The sequence below is a fragment of the Mesocricetus auratus genome, unplaced genomic scaffold (genome assembly GCF_017639785.1).
Source record: "Mesocricetus auratus isolate SY011 unplaced genomic scaffold, BCM_Maur_2.0 Super-Scaffold_6730, whole genome shotgun sequence".
Taxonomy (NCBI): domain Eukaryota; kingdom Metazoa; phylum Chordata; class Mammalia; order Rodentia; family Cricetidae; genus Mesocricetus; species Mesocricetus auratus.
In genome coordinates, this window is record NW_024429184.1 from 78,767,602 (window position 1) to 78,786,031 (window position 18,430).

Consider the following 18,430-nt stretch of genomic DNA (forward strand, 5'->3'; position numbering starts at 1 on the left):
TAACCCCTGCATCCTATCAGAACATCATAGATGGAAGCTGGATTTCAACAACAGAATTAACAGAAAGTTTACACACTCATTGACATTAAACAACTTCCTACTGAAAGACTACTGGGTCAAGGCAGAAATAAAGATATTAAAGACTTCCTAGAATTCAATGATAATGAATGCACAAAACACCCAAACTTAAAAGACACAATGGAAGCAGTGCTAAGAGGATGGTTCATAGCACTAAGTACATTCAAAAAGAACTTATACTGATCTCATGCTAACTAGCAACTTAACATCACAACTGAATTAACAAAAAAGCAAGAACACCCAAGAAAAGTAGACTACGGAAAATAAACTAAGGGCTGAAATCAATGATAGAAACAAAGAATCAATGAAACAGTTACCCCAACTAACTTAAAGAGGGAGAAAGAATATCCAAATTAACAAAATCAAAAAAGGGAAAGGGGGATACAACAAGAGTTACTTAGGAAATCTAAAGAATCATTAGATATTACTTCAAAATCCCGTACTGCAACAGGCAGTGGTAGCCTATGCCTTTAATCCCAGCATTCAGAAGGCAGAGGCAGGCAGGTCTATGAATACTAGGTCAGCCTGGTCTACAGAGAGAGTTCCAGGACAACAGCCAGGGCTACACAAAGAAAACCTGTCTCAAAAAAAAAAAAAAAAAAAAAAAAAAAAAGAAGGAAGAAAGGAAGGAAGGGGGGAGGGAGGAAAAACCACAACCTTCACAACCTACACTCCACAAAATTGGAAAATTCTCAAAGAAATGATAATTTTCTTGATAAATAGGACTTACCAAAGTTAAACCAAAATCAGATAAACAATTCAAATAGACCTATAACCCATGAGGAAAAGGAGTCTAACAGCTGGGGAACCAGCATACCATCGAACCAGGCCCCATGACATGGGTGTTAGGAGGCCTGGGCAGTCTGTGGCATCTCTGGCAGTGAAACCCTAGTGCACAAAGGGGTTTCTCTGTGTAGCTTCAGAGGCTGTCCTGCAACTCACTCTGTAGACCCAATTGGCCTTGAACTCACAGAAATCAGCCTGCCTCTGCCTCCCAAGTACTGGAACTAAGATGGGCAGCAGCTTTATTCATAACAACCAGAAACTGGGAACAACCTAGATGTCCCTCAAGAGAAGAATGATTTACACAATGGTCAGCTGTTTAAAAACAAACATGACATCATGAAATGTGTAGGCAAATGAATGGAATTAGAAAAATTATCCTGAGTGGATAACCCAAACCCAAAAAGACAAACATGATAAGTACTCACTTATAAGAGGATATTAGCTATTAAGCCAATGATAATCATGCTACAATACACAGACCCAGAAAGGCTAAATAACAAAGAGGGCTCTAAGAGAGATGCAGGAATCTCCCTGGAAAAGGAAAAAACAATAGATTTTGTGGGTAGACTGGGAACAAGAGGGATGGGATGGGGTGGGAGGTAATGAGACACAACTGAATTGGAAGGTATCTGGCAGTTGTTGTGGTGGACTGATGTGGAAACCTAGAACAAAACTCTCAGTATTCTACAAGGGTGACCCTAGCATGGACTTGAGTAATGGAGGATTCAGAGCCTCTATTGGCCATCCTCTGTAACCAGGCAAGGCTTCCACAGGTAGAAATGAAACGCCAAGCCAGACACAAAATCTTTTAACTCATATCTATCTACAAGATACTAGGAAAATGGATACACAGAACTTTGGGGAGTGACCAACCAATAACTAGTCTAACTGCCCACACCACAAGAGGGAACCCACACCAAACACTGACAGGATGACCAAGAAGGGGAGCTGTATAGCCCAGGAACCTATGATAGGGGCGGGGGAATTAATAGAATGATTTCTAACGATATCTTTAAGCACTCATATATTCGTGTCTAGCCCAATCATCATTAAAAAGACTACCTCTGGCAGCTGATGGAAGCAGATGAAGAGACCACAGCCAAGCATTAGGAGAGCCCAAATTGAAGATCTCCATCAGGTCCCTCCCCTTGGAGCTCAGAGAACCCTGTGGAAGACGGAGAGGAAGAAATGTAGGAGCAGGAGGGGTCAAGGATACCAAGAGAACATGGCCCACAGACTTCAACTAAGTAGGGCTCATAATGGCCCACAAAAACTGAACTGGCAACCACAAGTCTGTGCTAGATAGATATTCTGCATATATGTTATAGTTGTTAGCTTGATAATTTTGTGGGAACCCTAATAGTGGGAGTGGGGACGTCTCTGACTCTGTATCTGCTCCTAAGACCCTTTTGCTCATACTGGACTTAATGACTGTTATTACAAACCATACTGCAGCCGGGCGTTGGTCGCACACGCCTTTAATCTCAGCACTCGGGAGGCAGAGGCAGGTGGATCTCTGTGAGTTCGAGGCCAACCTGGTCTACAGAGTGAGTTCTAGAACAGCCTCCAAAACAATACAGAGAAACCCTGTCTCGAAAAACCAAAAAAAAAACAAAAAACAAAAACCCCATACTGCTCTGGATAAAAGAAAAGCTTGAGTAGATAAGAAAAATTTCATGAGAGACCATCCATGAAGTATTGGACAAACTTCTATTAATGATCAAAGACCAAAGCTAAAATACAATTAAATGACATTGAAATTGAGGGTTTGGTAGATACAAATACAGATGTAACAATCATTTCACCAAAATATTAACATCCAGTTTGGCTTCTTCAGGAGGTCAATGTTCAATTACTAGGGAGTGGTGCTTTAATCTCACATTAAAAAAAAAAGTGCAAGATGGGCTGAGTGTATAGGACCAGGACAGTAAGGAAAGTAAAAACCACATATGGTTAACAAACTAATGATTTTGGGGGGATGTGATCTGTTACAGCAATAAAACACAGAGATTAACATTCATCCAAGGTCTGAAACAAACCATAAACATTTGCTTCCGAGAAATATATTAAAAGGAATTATCAGTAACAGTCACTGACTGTTCAGAATGTACATAAGCAGGGTATAACAACTGCTGATCTTTCAAAGGTACCAACAGCCCTACTTTTAAAATGGTTCTACCCAAACCTTTGACATCAGAGAAATTACAAGCATAAGAAGAGTGGGCACAGGAGCAGCCAAATGCTCAACATATTGAAGAATCAACCAGCCCTTGAGTCTCTCCTGTATTTGTTGTTATAAAGAAATTTGGAAAACGGAGAATGTTAACAAATTTAAGAGCCAGAGATAAGGTGATTGAGTCAATGGGCTCTTTACAATCTGGAATTCCCTTGCCTTCTTTATTGTCTAACTTTACTGACTGATCTAAAAGATTGTTTTGTTTTTTACTATACCTTTCCAAGAACATCATAAAAAAAAATTGCCTTCACAGTGCCTACTTATAATAATTCCCAGCCTGTTAAATGATACCACTGGAAGGTTATTCCACAAGGAGTGAAGCAGCACCATCTTATTTCAATATTTTGTACAACAGTCATTAGAACTAATTCATAAACAGTTTCTCCAATCGACAATTTATCATTTTATGAGAGATATCTTATTGGCTGATGCAGACACAGATATTTTAGAAAGATGTTTGATGAAAAGAATTTTGCCCTGTAGGGTATTACAAATTGCTCCTGGAAAAAAAAAAATCCCACAAACATGTGAAAGGTTTACAGAAATTTTAATCAAAGAAAATACAAATAAGAGGCAATCAATTACAAACTCTTAATGATTTTCAAATTTGCTGGGAGATATTAACTGGCTATGGCATACAACTGGATTAACTACTCAAAGCCTAAGTAATTTACTTCAAACCTTAAAGGGAATAAGGACTTAAATAGACCAAGAAAACAACCAGTTGGCTCTGGTAGAAAAGAAACTACATGCTGCACTTGTGGATCACTTAGATCCAGAGCTTGATTATATTCTGTTTATTTAACCTTCTACTCATTCTCCTACAGTATATTTTTTCTTTTCTTTCTTTCCTTTTTTTTTTTTTTTTTTTTTTGGTTTTTCGAGACAGAGTTTCTCTGTGGCTTTGGAGACTGTCCTGGAACTAACTCTTGTAGACCAGGCTGGCCTCTAACACACAGAGATCCACCAGCCTCTTCCTCCCAAGTGCTGGGATTAAAGATGTGTGCCACCAGTGCCTAGCCCTCCTACAGGAATCATTTGCAGAAAGATGGTATCTTAGAATGGATATTTTTACCATACAGAGTAAAAAAAACTTAAATATCTATATACAGAAAGTTTCAGAATTGATTCTGAAAGGAAAACTAAGACCTCATCAAATTAGCAGGAATAGACAGGAATAGACACAGCAGAAATTATGGTACCTTCTACCAATGCTGAAATCGCCTCATTATGGGCAAAAAAATAAACATTGGCAAAGAGCTTGCAGTAATTTCTAGGAGATATTAGCAACAAATATCCCAAAAGCAAGAGACCTCAGTTTATAAAAAGAATTAACTGGATCCTCCCTCGTGTAACAATGGTAACAATTATTTCTGGAGCTCCTACATTCCACACTGATGCAAATAAATCAGGAAAGGAAGGTTGTAAATCAGTAAAATTAAGTAAAGTGACACAAAACCCTTATGATCCTGTTCAGAAATCACAATTATATGCTATTCTCATGGTACTATTAGATTTTTCAGAACCTCATACTATAGTTACTGACTCTCAATATGTATAAAGTTATTTTACATATTGAAACAGCTGACCTTATCTCGGATTCAGAAATTAACTGTTATTTATTCATCTACAACAGTAATCAGACATATATCAGACCTATACAGGTCTACCAGGCCCTCTAGCACAAGGTACTGATGAAATTGATCAACTACTGTTAGGAAATGTGCTAGAAGCCTCAGAATTTCATAAGAAACACAATGGTTTTATGTTTTCTTCAAACACAAATGTCTGAAGAAAGACTTTTCTATCACTTGTCAAGAAGACAAAGAAATAAGGAAATGTCCTACTTGTTCTTTGTATAATCAAACTCTATGACCTATAGGACATAACTCAAAAAGAAACAAAATTTAGCAAATAGAGTGTTTCATTTTTCAGAGTTTGGAAAACTAAAATTATGTGCATCATACCATAAAAACATATTCATGATTTAATGGGCAACTGCTTTAAGTTTTGAAAAGGCTGATTCCATAATTACACAATTATTAGAAGTCATAACCATTATGGGAATACCTGTACAAATTAAGCGTGACAATGCTCCAGCATATGTCTCTAGTAAAATGAAAAATTTTTTCACATATTACTGGTATATCACACAATCCTACAGGACAAGTAGTTACAGAAAGATCTAATCATACTTTAAAAGACATATTTTCCTGAGCAATTGTGATACACACCTTTAATCCCAGCACTCCAGAGGCAGAGACAGGTGAATCTGAGTTCAAGGCCAGCATGGTCTACAGAGTTAGAGGACAGATTCCAAAGATACAGAGAAACCATGTCTCAAAAATCCAAAAACAGGTAAGTTTAATAAACAAAAAACAGAAACAGACTCCAAGAGATAGATTATAAAGTGCTTTATTGACTTTTTTGTTTGTTTGTTTGTTTTGTTTTTTTCAGACAGTGTTTCTCTGTGTAGAGATGGCTGTTCTGGAACTCATTCTGTAGACCAGGATGTCCTCAAACTCACAAAGATCGGCTGCCTCTCTGCCCCCAAGAGTGCTGGGATTAAAGGCAAATGCCAGCACTGCCTGGCAACATTAGATTTTTTAAAATGCTAATGAACAAGAACAATGGCTGTGGAGAGACATTGGATAAAAGAAAAACCTGAATTGAATCAGCCTATATATTTTAAGATATATTAACCTCAGAATGGAAACCATGATACGAGTTACATAGGGAAAGAGGTTTTCCTTGTTTCCACGGGAGAGACCTCCTGATTAGGAGAGGTGATAGTTAATCAAACAGCATGACCGTTCAATCTAAAGTTACTTTAAAACTAACAAATGCTTGTCATTTAATCAGATATAACTTGCCATAAGGGAATGTCACCCAAAATTAGGTTTGGGTTTGTTTTTGTCTTTTGTCTTTTCAAAATGAAGCCATCCTGCTAAGGAATCTAAAGATCAATGAACTAATAAGGAATGAAGAAAAAGGGCAAATCACCCAGAAAAAAAAATAACATATTCCCAACAGGATAGAATTTCATAAATTTTCCCAAATGTTTCTGCTTTTCTTCACTAACATATAATGCAAATGCTCTATTTATAGTCCCAGTTCAAATAAAATTTGAAGCTGGCTTTGGAGTTGACATGTGGCTCTCTCCTCTTCTAAACCCAAGAATGTTTAACAAAGTAAAATCCAGAATCTGTCTCCTGTCAGAAGAGCCACCTGATATGAAGCAGAAGTAAAACAAAAATTATAGGACTATTTTACTGCCACTAATCTCATAATCCTTTGGTCCTATTTTGAATCTTTGAAGCTTTCCTTAAGGTATAATCATTGTCTCAAAATTTATAAGATTAATATATATGTATTTTTAACTTTTATTATGATACTAATGGTCACATAAAGTACTAATTAATTCTAGAAAAAGGCTTCATCATATAGTTTCTTGAACACGATTTTGCGTTCGAGTCTCTATTAGGTAACTAGGAATTACGTTTTTTTACACTGAATGTACATAACAAAGACTGATCCTTTAACCTCTTTGAAATGTACTACATAGGGCATTTAAATGTTTAAGTTTTCTACAGTGAACCATGACCACACGTAACAGTGAACTTTGAATTCTACAAAAGGATAATGGGGACCCATAATGACAATTCCGTCAGGACTTATGATAATACCACTAAACTAAAACACACCACTTAAAGATCAGCTTTGGACCACAAAGTGCTCAGGACAATTTTGAGGTAGTTGACATGATCCAGCCTTACAGACTACTCTAGCCATGACTTGAGACAAGCCCTGTACTTACCCATTACACAGAGTTGGGCCAACAAATGATACAGCTACCTCTCCCAGGGCTTGAAAATTAACCCAAAATATTCTTTTCAGGATCCTCTAAAGATGACATGACCCAGAGACAACAAGAAGTAAATTTAAGAACACAATGGCAACCACATCCCAAGAGGTAGGATGGGTAGTTCAATGAGTTATGGATACTTGTCATTCTTTAGGGGGGTTGGTTACAATTGTTCTAGTTATAGTCAGTTAGAAAGGGAAACAAAGATTAGATTCAGAGTTCTTGTTTTAAAAAGGAAAAAGGGGATATAGATAGGATATAAGGTAGATTATTGAATCTACTCTGAAAAGAAATAAGGGGGGATATAGAAACAGGATAAAACAGCAGATTATTGAATCTACTTTCAAACCAAAACAGCATCCATATTTTACATTGACTTGGATTTTCTTGTATATTGGTCAAAGTTGAGATTATTTTTGTTAGAACATATTGTACATACATTTCTAATCTTGTTCAAGGTATTGTATCTATGCAACTCATTTAACAATCCAATGCAAAAGTTTAGCCCTTGAAAGTTATCATTACCAACTATTTAGGATAATAAGGAAATTCAAGTTAGTAATTAGACACCTATTACAACTGAACTTGTAGTCTTATTAGGTATGTTTTCAAAGTCAAAAGATATATTTTAGAAAGACCAGATTATCTTCAAATACTTCAGTGGTCTAGAGAATATGGCATTTAAGATGTATTAACATTGGTTTGGTTGTTTTTTGTTTTTTTTTTTTTAATACTGAGACATTTGCTCCTGGCAGCACTAACTACTTCAGAGAAGATGATGGGCATAGAAGAAATTCCACAAGGACTTTAGTTTCTTTGTGGCAAAACTTAGGCAACAAAACCCCTGAAGCAGTGATCCAGGTGATCCAACATCCAAAATAGCTGAGACAATGCCACCTCAGACTACTACAGCCAGGAGTTGGCCACAATTTTGGATTTTCACAGGATAACCTTAGGATTGACAGCACCCCCAAACAGCAGGAAGCAATATGGAGGGAACTACGCCCAAATTCCCAAATACTGTTTATAAATGTTTTCATTTACAGAGGTGGTTATAAATGGTTAACAATCACAATCTCTTTCTAAAGAAAAAAAGGGAATACGATATAGAAATGAATACTTTGCATTGATATGGATTTTGGTTTATTGATACCAAAGTTTGTTGATACCAAGTTTGTTGTGTATATTTCTACTCGTAGGCATTGTGTTTATACAGCTCATTGTAAAAATGTAATGTATACTTAAATACAGATTATAGTCACGTATAATACTCAAAACTTAGTCATGTTAGTTTTCTAGATATACAGATATATAGGAGATTGATAGATATTCTTCAAACCTTTCAAAGACCTACAGAATAGTATTTTAAATGGCTTAGGGTTTTCATGACAAAGAGACACAACTGCTCCAGGCAATACCAATTACATCAGAGAGAAAGATGGGCATCAAAGAAACTCGTTATGGAGTTTGCTTTCATCCAGACTAGCCATTTGGGCTCTTGTCTGGACTGATTGACTATATGTTGCATAAATTGGATATGCAGGACCCACAGGAAACTGCAGAACTTGCCAAAAACAAGATGGGACAGTCCTTCAGGGTTCCTGCTTCATGGAAGAGTCTGTCAGACATTCTACAGGACACAGAAAAATGACAACCTGCCAATAAAGACAGGATAGGTTCAAATTTCCTGCTTCAATGAGAAGTCTGCCAGACACTCTAGGATTATAGGCTGAAGATGAATGCCCCAACATTACAGAAGATCTTTGGGTGACTGTCCAGGCAGCAAGAGATTTCTATCAATTCTAGAGTTTATATATAATCCTTCTGAGGTCTTTGATGGAGTTGAAGACAGATAGTTATGGTTATGGTTTCCCTTGGTTATGATAAAAGATAGGTTACATATAAAATTTTAGACTCACAAAAATAGAATATTTTCTTTAAATATTGCTAAATGTTAATGGACTAAATACTGTTAACTATAGTTCTTGATAACTGTTTTGTTATACATATTTTAATGTTAAAGTTAAAACCTTTTTGTTTAGACAGAAAAGTGATTATGTGGGATGTCCTTGTATATATATGTTTCACTTATGGGTTGATGAATAAAACACTGATTGGCCAGTATCCAGGCAGGTATAGATGAGAATTCTGGGGAGAGAAAGGCCGAGAGAAGCTGACAGAAGCCACCAGAGAGACGTCATGTAGCTGCTCAAAGAGTTACATGCTGGAGCACAAAACCACATGGAGATACACAGTTTAAGAAAAATAGGTTAATAATTAAGAGAGATCTAGCCAGTAAGAAGCCTAAGCCATTGGCCAAACAGGTTATAATTAATATAAGCATCTGTATGTTTATTTGGGGCTGAATGGCTGCGGGACCAGACTGGACAGATACTGTCTACATCAGAAGCCTAACTTTTCTGCCCTTATGACTGCACCCAGTACTTAGCTCCTTGAGAATACTTTAAGGAGAAAAAGCAAAGTGGCAATGACAGACATACCACACTTCTTTGTGGTGTTTTTGGGAGTGTTTTAGGTTTGGGGGGTTGTTTGTTTGTTTTTCAAGACAGGGTTTCTCTGTGTAGCTTTGGAGTCTATCCTGGAACTGGCTTTGTAGACCAGGCCAGCCTCAAACTCACAGAGATCAGCCTGCCTCTGCTCTCAAGTGCTGGTATAAAAGGTGTGCACCAACACCACCCAGTCCTTTATGGTGACTTTGATTGAGAGTGATTAGGATTAGGAGGCAAAGCTTTGTTGGAGCAAGTATGTAGCTGGAGGTGGGCTTGAGGTCTCTCTTACTTCCTGCTGACTGCATATCAAGATATATAGTTCTTAGCTCAGCAGTTCTCAAGCTGGGGGACGAATGCCCCTTTCACAGGAATGGCCTAAGACCATCAAAAAACATAAATATTTACATTATAATTCATAACAGTAGCAAAATTAGTCATAAAGTAGAAGATAATCTTATGATTGGATGTCACCACAACATGAATGGTACTAAAAAGGTCCCAGCATTAGGAAAGTTGAGAACCACTGTTTTAGCTACTGCTCTTGCCTATACCTGTCTGCTTCCCACAATGATGATAGTGAACTAACCCTCTAAAACTGAAAGCAAGCCCTAATTAAATGTTTTCTAAGAGCTGCCTTGGTGGTCATGGTGGTTCTTCACAGAACTAGAACAGTAACTAAAACAATCTTGTAACAAGTTAATTTACATCTATCTAGTTAATTCACAAAACTAGCTGGTTATCCCTTCAATTATAACAAAGATGTTATAAGTGAGCATCTAGGATACCAAATAATTTCCCCAGCAGATGAAAGCTTCTTAAACAAGCCACAGTATTATACTCATCTTTGACTCATCTGTTTCATTTTCCTCACAGAATTACAAGAATAACAATGTACATATTAAATATTTGAACCAGAGTTCAGCATATACAGAGACATTAAAATGGGTATGTGCCATCATCATCACTTTTTGCACTGAGAAGTAAGATAACATTTGTCTGCCCTAAGCAGCTAAGGCAAAAGATAGTGGCTTCCAGCATCTACTCTGAATCGGGTTCCTAAATAGTCTTATCAATAAGAACCTGAGCCGGGCGTTGGTGGCGCACGCCTTTAATCCCAGCACTCGGGAGGCAGAGGCAGGTGGATCTCTGTGAGTTCGAGGCCAGCCTGGTCTACAAAGTGAGTTCCAGGACAGCCTCCAAAGCCACAGAGAAACCCTGTCTCGAAAAAAAACCAAAAAAAAAAAAAAAAAAAAAAAAGAACCTGGAGTCAGATATCGAGGTAAATGTGGAAAGATTGGAGATGCAAATAAACAGCCAACTGCACTTCTTACCTCTCAGACAAAAAGGGCTGAGATCCCACCTATGCCTGGTCTTATCAGTTTTTGTCTCCTGTTTGTACAGACCTCCAGACCTCTATGGTTAACTAGTGGCTAGCTCCACCCTCTGATCTCCAGGCAAGCTTTATTTGTCAGAACACAAACAAAATATCACACAACACTACTCAGCCTACAACCTCCCTTCCTCTCCTCTGAAAACCTTCAGAGGCCAAGTCTCCGGTGGTCATCTACTGAGTCGGGTGAGCCAAAGACATTACCTTGCACCAAGCACAAGAAGATGCAAACACCAGGTAACTAAGTGATGGGGAAGGTGAAGCTTATCCAGAAAACAAAATGGAGAAAAGCAAAAAGGGATACTGCTTCCAAGGTCCTGGTTCCACTTCCATCTGAGCACTGGTGCCTTTAAGTTAGTTTAGTTCTTCACTTTAACCAACGACACTTCTAAAGGTCTAATACAGCCGGGCCTTTAATCCCAGCAGGAGGACCTCTGTGAGTTCCAGGCCAGCCTGGTCTACAGAGAGAGTTCCAGGACAGGTTCCAAAGCTACACAGAGCAATGCTGTCTTGAAAAACAAAACAAAACAATAAAAACAACAAGAAATAAAAGCCTAATACAAGAAGCCCTAGAGAGGTTTCCACCAGCCAAACTTAAGAAAACAAAAAGGCCACCTTTCCTGGAAGAGGAAATATACATCTGTTACTCTACAGGGGAAAAGAACTCCAGTGTTCAGTTTACTGTAGTGAGGCACGGTTGTGTCAGGAGCACCACTAAACACAAGACAGATAAGGTTCAAATACGCTTTACAATCATGTTCTCTGTATAAACTAATACGGGATACAACATGTATGATATACTTTTTATTATGAAAATCATTCATTTCAGAAACAGGAGGGTACTGTGCAATCACATTCATGTTTTTGTTGGTGTCCAACCAGGCAACATCCTTTTCCCACACAATGGTCTTACAAAGCAGAACAGTTTACCAGTTACCTCAGCTCACTGCAGGTCATTTAACTTCAAATGCAGACTCATACGTCTCCACTTTAAGACACAATTTAAAACAAAAACTCTGGGTTTGTCTGTAAACATCCCACAGGCTCAGTAATTCGGGGTTCAACCCGAGTCATTTATCGCACCTGGCTTGGTTAGGGATAAGACTTCTGTGAATCTGATGGAGAAAAAGAATCTTTTTCAGTGTAACCACCGCTCTTTTAGATCCCCGACTACAATAAAGTTATGACCTTGCTCTCACGCTAAGAAATAGTTTTTCCTCAAGAGCAAAAGGGGTGCACAAACTACATGACAACACGGACTTTGAAGATCCCTTACCATGGTTACAAACCAAGTATCTGGATATGAGGCGGACTACGGAGGGTGGCGTTCCCAAAAGGGCGCGCTTCTCCTCACGCTGAGGAAGCATTGGTGGGAGGAAGGGGCCTGATCTCGTGACAGAGCTGCCTGGACCACAGCGGGGAGAGGAAAATTCCTAAACGCAACTTCACGTTGCCGGAGGCAGTCTTCACCCGGGGAACGGCAGCCACGAGACCCTGGGGCCGCCGAGGCGGACGCCGCTGCCCGTGCCCCTCCGGGTCAGCCCCTCCGGCCCTCGGGATGTCCCCGGCCCTCCAGGTGTGCGGCCCGCCACCCCGGGCCAACCGCCCGCCCTCGGCCGCTCCGTCCCTCCCCTCGCAGCGCCCAAGGATGCGGCTCCGCCAAGCGGCCGCGCGCCCCGGCGCCGCCGCGCTGCGCCCGCCTCCCCTCCCCCCCCGCCCTGCGGCCTCCGCTCCCCCCCGCGACGCTCACCCTCAACTCCTCGAAATCCGCCATTTTATCCCGCCCGCGGGCGCCTCAGCCGTCGCCACTCCTCCACCCGCTGCCGCCAACGACACCGCCGCCGCCTCCTGCAACATCCTGCACTGGGGCGCCGCTCTTGACGCCGCGGCCGCCGCCGCCGCCGCACCGCCGCCGCCACCGGGCCCGTCACGTGACCTGCGCGGGCGCCCCGCCCCCGGCGCGCGCAGGCCCCGCCCCTCGCGGCGCCCCCAGCCCACCACGCGCTCGCGGCCTTCCGCCCGAGCGCCCCCCACGCGCTTCCGGTGGTGGCCTGTCCCCGCTGAGCCTTGCCTGGCCCGCGTTTCCCGGCCCCACCCCCCTGTTCCCTTTTCCCTACTCAGGGACGCTGCCCGCTGCCGAGGCTCGTAGGAGCGCGGTCGGAACTGCGGCGTTCTTCCCGGACTTGGAGGAAGGCCTTGGCTGAGGAAGTGGCGGGGAGAAGAGAGGTGACGGACTCACCGAGGCATTCGGGAAGATCTCGCAGTGCTCTTCCCAAGGTGGCTGAGATCACAGGAAGCAGCCTCAAATGCCATACCCAGAGTACCTCTGGTGGGATAATCCAAGTATGGGTTATGGGTGATGGGCAAGCTGTTGTTCCAAGCTAATGGTGCCCACAAACAAGTTTTTGTGTTTGTTTGTTTGTTTGTTTGTTTGTTTTTGAGACAGGGTTTTACCCTATAGCCCTAGCTAGGTTGGAACCCTTGTAGACCATGCTGGTCTCTAACTCAAGAGAGATCCACCTGCCTAAACTTCTTGAGTGCTGGGATTAAAGTTGTGTGCCACCACATCCAGCTGCATCAGTGCTTTTCGTGTATGTCCTTAAAGTATTCACCTTGACTGATTTCTGACTGACCTTGAAGTGCATGCCAATGGCCTGCACAACAGAGTTGAAAGAATTGTGAGAATTAGGAGAAAAGGGAAATCACAGTGCCCGAGAGAACCCTGATGGAAGTTGAAAGGTTCAGAAAATCTGATAGCTGGGGGACAAATGAGACGTGAGATGGAAGAAAGATTGCTGGTGCTCCCAAACATGATGAAAGAATGGGGGCGGGGGAGAAAAGGCTGGGTACCTGTCTGCACTTGGGAGGCTAAGCCAGAGGATTAGGAATTGTTACGTAGCCAGGTGGAGGCCAGCCTGGAGTAAATGTGAGACTGAAAAAAGCAAAAATCACAATGAGTGATGATGTAGTTCCATATTTAACATTGCTCCTACCTAAGAATTCTTAACATTTGCTTTCATTCTGAGAGCTTTGCACTTACATGAGTTTTAAAGTGTTGGATCCATGGGCAAGGAATTCCTACTCTGTATGTCCTTGAGTCTTACACACTAAGATCTTCCTTTGCCCATTTGAATTCAAATGCCTTCCTAAAGTTAGGTCTTAACTCAGTGGTAAGCTCTTGTCTAGACAATGGTATACCCTGACCTCCCATCTCCAGCACAGGAAAACAAAACAAAAAACTAAGCCCTAGTATGCCTCTTCTGAAAGAGCTAATTGAAAGCCTAAACTGAGTAAGGTATTTGTGTGTAATTAACTGAGCTTCAGTAAATAGAATGTGTACAGGTCCAAAAACAAAAAGCTACATCTTGGTCACTGTTCTGTTTCTTAGTCACAGCATTTCTATTGCTATGAAGTGACACCATGACCAAGGCAACTCTTATAAAAGAAAGCATTTAACTGGGAACTTGCTTACAGTTTTCAGAAGTTTAGTCCATTATCATCATGGTAGGGAGCATGGCACCATGCAGGCAAGTGCTGAAGCAGTAGCCAAGAGCTATGTCCTGATCCATAGGCACAGAGAGGGACTCTAGGCTTACAATGGGCTTTAGAAACTTAAAAGCCCACTCCCATTGACACATTTCCTCCGACAAGGCCACACCTCCTAATCCTTCTAATCCTTTCAAATAGTGTCACTCCTAGTGACTAAACATTCAAATATATGAGCCAAGGGGAGGTTATTCAAACCACCACATTCTATTCACTGGACCCCATAGACTTGTATCCATTTCATAATGAAAATTTCATTTAGTCTAACTTAAGAAGTCCCAACATTGTTTCAAAGTTCGAAATCCCATCAGAGATTCATGCAATCTCTTAATTGCAATCACCTGTGAACTCAAAATCAAAACCCAGATCACATACTTCCAACATGTCACAAAATATGCATTAGCATTCCAAAAGGGAAGATAGTGAGGAAATACTGGACCAAAGCAAACACCAAATTCTGCATCTCCATGTCTAATGCCAAAGCAATCTTTAGATCTCCAACTCCTTTCAGCTTTGTTGACTACAACTTACTTCTCTCTCTTGGACTGTCTCCATATCCTGTTAGCAGCTCTCCTTAGCAGGTATCCCATGACTGGCATCTCCAACACCTTCAGGAATCAAGACAACCTAGGCTTCGTCTTCACAGCTTCACACAATGGCCTTTCTGGGCCTTCATGCAGGGACACCCCAACATGACTGGTCTCAACAGCTTTCCTTGGTCTCAGAGGGAGAGTCCACTTCCACAACCCCCTTCTTGTTTCCTTGTCTCTAAGTCAGAACCACATGACAGAAGCTGCCAAGTTCTGTTTGCTGGTTAATTTTCAATTAAATTTTCACCGGCGTTCTGTTGGTAATGGTTTCCTTCACCGCTTAAGCTTTTCTTTAATTCCTTTCCACAAGTTGGAAGCTTAGCTGGATGAGGTCACAACTCCCTTTATTTCATTTAGCACCATGGTTTTCTTTAAACTTTTTGTCTCCTTGAGCACTGAACTTAGCTCCATTATGCTTCCTGGTATTTCTTTTCTCCCCAGACAACATTTGTGTTTGTCCATCTTTAACCTTTTCATCATTATAGATCTACATAAGAATAATTAGAAACCATAGGACGGAGTCAATACTAGGGTATCTTGAAATCTCCTCTGCCAAAGCCATTAATCCAAACTTCAATTTAGCCTCAGGCAGATTTTTAGGACAAGAGCAAAAAGGAGTCACATTCTTTGTGTTTTGTTTTTTGAAGCCACTTCTAATATTCTTCCCCTCTGAAACCTCTTGAACTGGGCCATAAATCATAATCTATTTTATTCTCAGCACCACTATCTTCCATCCCCCTACTAGGATGGCCTATTAAGTCCCACCTAAAGCATTCAACTGCTTCCTAATCCAAAGCCCATATTCTACCAATGAGCAGCATGGTCAGGCCTATCACAGCATGGCATCACATTCCTGGTACCAACTTCTGTCCCTGTCAATAGGCATTTGCTGTGACAAGACACTATGGCAAAGACAACTATTAGAAGATATTTGACTGGGAACTTGCTTACACTTTCAGAAGTTCAGTCCATGATCATCATCACATGGAGCATGGCAGCATGCAGACAATGCTGAGCAATAACTGAGAGCTACATCCTGATCTGTAGGCACAGAGAAATTATGGGCTTGAAACCTCAAAGCCCACCCCCAGTGACACACTTCCTCCAATAAGACCACACCTCCTAATCCTTCTAGTTCTTTCAAATATTTCTGCTTCCTGGTGAATAAGCATTCAAATATGTGAGCCTATGGGAGTCATTCAAACCACCAAGCTGTAACCAACTAAGATGCCTCAGTAGTTCACTTCTATTTTGCTGCACCTGACAGTGTCACAGCTTCCAAGTTCTGACAATTATGAAGAAAAGCCCTTAAGATGTGGTTCTGGCCCATGTTTGTAGTACCATGTGACCTGGGAGGCAGTAAGGGTCTCTCCAACCTTCACTCACCTATTCTTCATAGCAATGCCCTTGGCTTTGTTGTTTGGGTTTATTTTGTTTGTTTGGGGGAGGAATTGTTGTCTTAAAGGTCTAGTCAGTGATTGGAGTAATGCTAGGCATGTGATTCCAGCTCTAGTTGCCTTTGAGCAATTCTAGGTTTGGTCTTTTAGATCAAGTGTACCTTATGATTGGCAGGTCATGGAAGTTGGGAGCATTCAATGATTACAAATGAGAGAACCCTTAGGTAGGAAATATTTTGCTAAGGTTGAGAAGCCAACCTTAATACCAGGCCTCATAATCAGAAATGACAAAAAAAATTAGAATTGCCTTTGCCAATACCTTCCTTCTAGCATGTAAATATTTTGAGTTTTTTGTTAATTGTTACTAAAAAAAAATCCCAGAATGGGGACTTATCTTCATGAAGCAGATTATTGGATGCCTTTCTGAAATTATACTTAATAGTCATGTGCTATCCACTTAAAAGACAGACTTCAGTGGTAAAAGATGTAATGGACACACTATTGTGAGTTGTTCGACTTTGAGTCTGATTTTTACATCTCACTTGTCCAAAAGGAGTGGAGTGGTGGTGATGGTGCTCGCCTTTAGTTTCAGCACTTAAGAGGCAGAGGACAGGTGGATCTCTGAGTTCCAGGACAGCCTGGGCTATGGAGAAACCCTGTCTCAAAGAACAAAACAAACGAAAACCACAAACCAAATACCCTTGGAAGAGATTATGGACTCAGGAATTTGTAAAAATCTCTCTTCCCAAGGTAGGCCGCATCTTTCCAGTCAATTACAAGATGTTTCCACCAAAAGAATTCCATCCCACACTATCATCTTTCTGTTAGAACATGGACATATACTTTTAACCCAGGTACCATATCCTAAATCAGGCCATAGCACCCTGCCATTCTTGCTAAACAGGGTTTAAAAACAATCTCAGCCGGGCGTTGGTGGCACACACCTTTAATCCCAGCACTCAGGAGGTAGAGACAGGTGGATCTCTTGTGAGTTCAAGGCCAGCCTGGTCTACAGAGCAAGTTCCAGGACAGCCTCCAAAACAATACAGAGGAACCCTGTCTCAAAAAAAAAAAAAAAAAGAAAAGAAAAAAAAAAGAAAGCAAGAAGGAAAGAAAAAAATCTCTGTCTTAGATCTATGTCTTAGGGTGGTCACATACTCCTTTAACCCAGCACTCAGGAGGCAGAGGCAAATGAATATAAGTTCAAGGCCATCCTTGTTTATATAGTGAAGTCCAGGCTAACTGGACAGTAAAACCCTATATCAAAAAAACAAAACAGAAGATGAAGAAGCAATCTGTTCTGTGGCTTGACAGCTCTCAATTTATGGTGCCTGGTTCATCCATGCTCTTTGCTATGTGATGTGAAACTTCCTATCACCCATAAAAAGTTATTAAAATTCAGATCTTTACTTTGTTCAGTGCATTTGTCCAAGATCCCTCAGGGAACTGCTGGGGAGATTGTGTTGCGAAAGAATATTCTCAGAAATACACATATACACAAAGCAAAAATAACCTGGCCAGGCAATTTCTTTTGGTTAAAAAGTATACCACAACCCAAACTATACTAGCAAGCATACTGGAGCAGGAAGTTCCCTTAGTTTTCATCCTAGTACAAGTGATGACTAAGTCTTATCCTATGGGCAGGAGCCCAGCATCACAGTCCATCTCAACTGGCAGATCAGCAGGGAGGGAAAGGGCTGTACAGTCTAGAGGTTGGGAAAATAGGCATACCACAAGATGGGGGCTTCTAGACCATTGACCCTTGGTGAGCATTTAATAGGGAAAAAACACTTTTGGGACTGAAAGGATGGTTCCAGGGTTAAGAGCACTACTGCTTTCTGCAGAGGACCTGAATTCGATTTCCAGAACCTAGGTTGGGTAGCTCACAACAGTCTATGGCTCCAGCTCCAGGAGATCCAATACCCTCTTCTTTTTTTTTTAATTTTTAAATTTAAATTTAAATTAGAAAGAAGGTTGCTTCACATATCAATTCCAGGTTCCTCTCCCTTTCAGTCCCCTCCTCCCACGCCCT

General features: G+C 40.9%; 1 protein-coding gene across 9 annotated transcripts in view; it reads right to left on the reverse strand.

Moving 5' to 3' along the window:
* The window catches only part of Pias2 (protein inhibitor of activated STAT 2), an 89,999-nt gene that overhangs the window by 58,553 nt on the left and 13,016 nt on the right, over window positions 1–18,430 (reverse strand). For 2 of the 9 annotated variants that reach the window (XM_040741575.1, XM_040741569.1), the window contains exons 1-2: window positions 12,616–12,800; window positions 1,927–2,029 (exon numbers count right to left, since the gene is read on the reverse strand). The exons of 1 other annotated variant lie outside the window; for it this stretch is intronic. In XM_040741575.1, the coding sequence (XP_040597509.1) occupies window positions 1,927–1,971 (45 nt within the window). In that variant the 5' untranslated portion in view covers window positions 1,972–2,029; window positions 12,616–12,800. Of the gene's footprint in view, window positions 1–1,926; window positions 2,030–11,802; window positions 11,954–12,141; window positions 12,427–12,615; window positions 12,802–18,430 lie in introns of those variants that run through there. 6 more of the 9 variants (XM_040741568.1, XM_040741574.1, XM_040741576.1 and 3 more) reach the window with 5 other exon arrangements.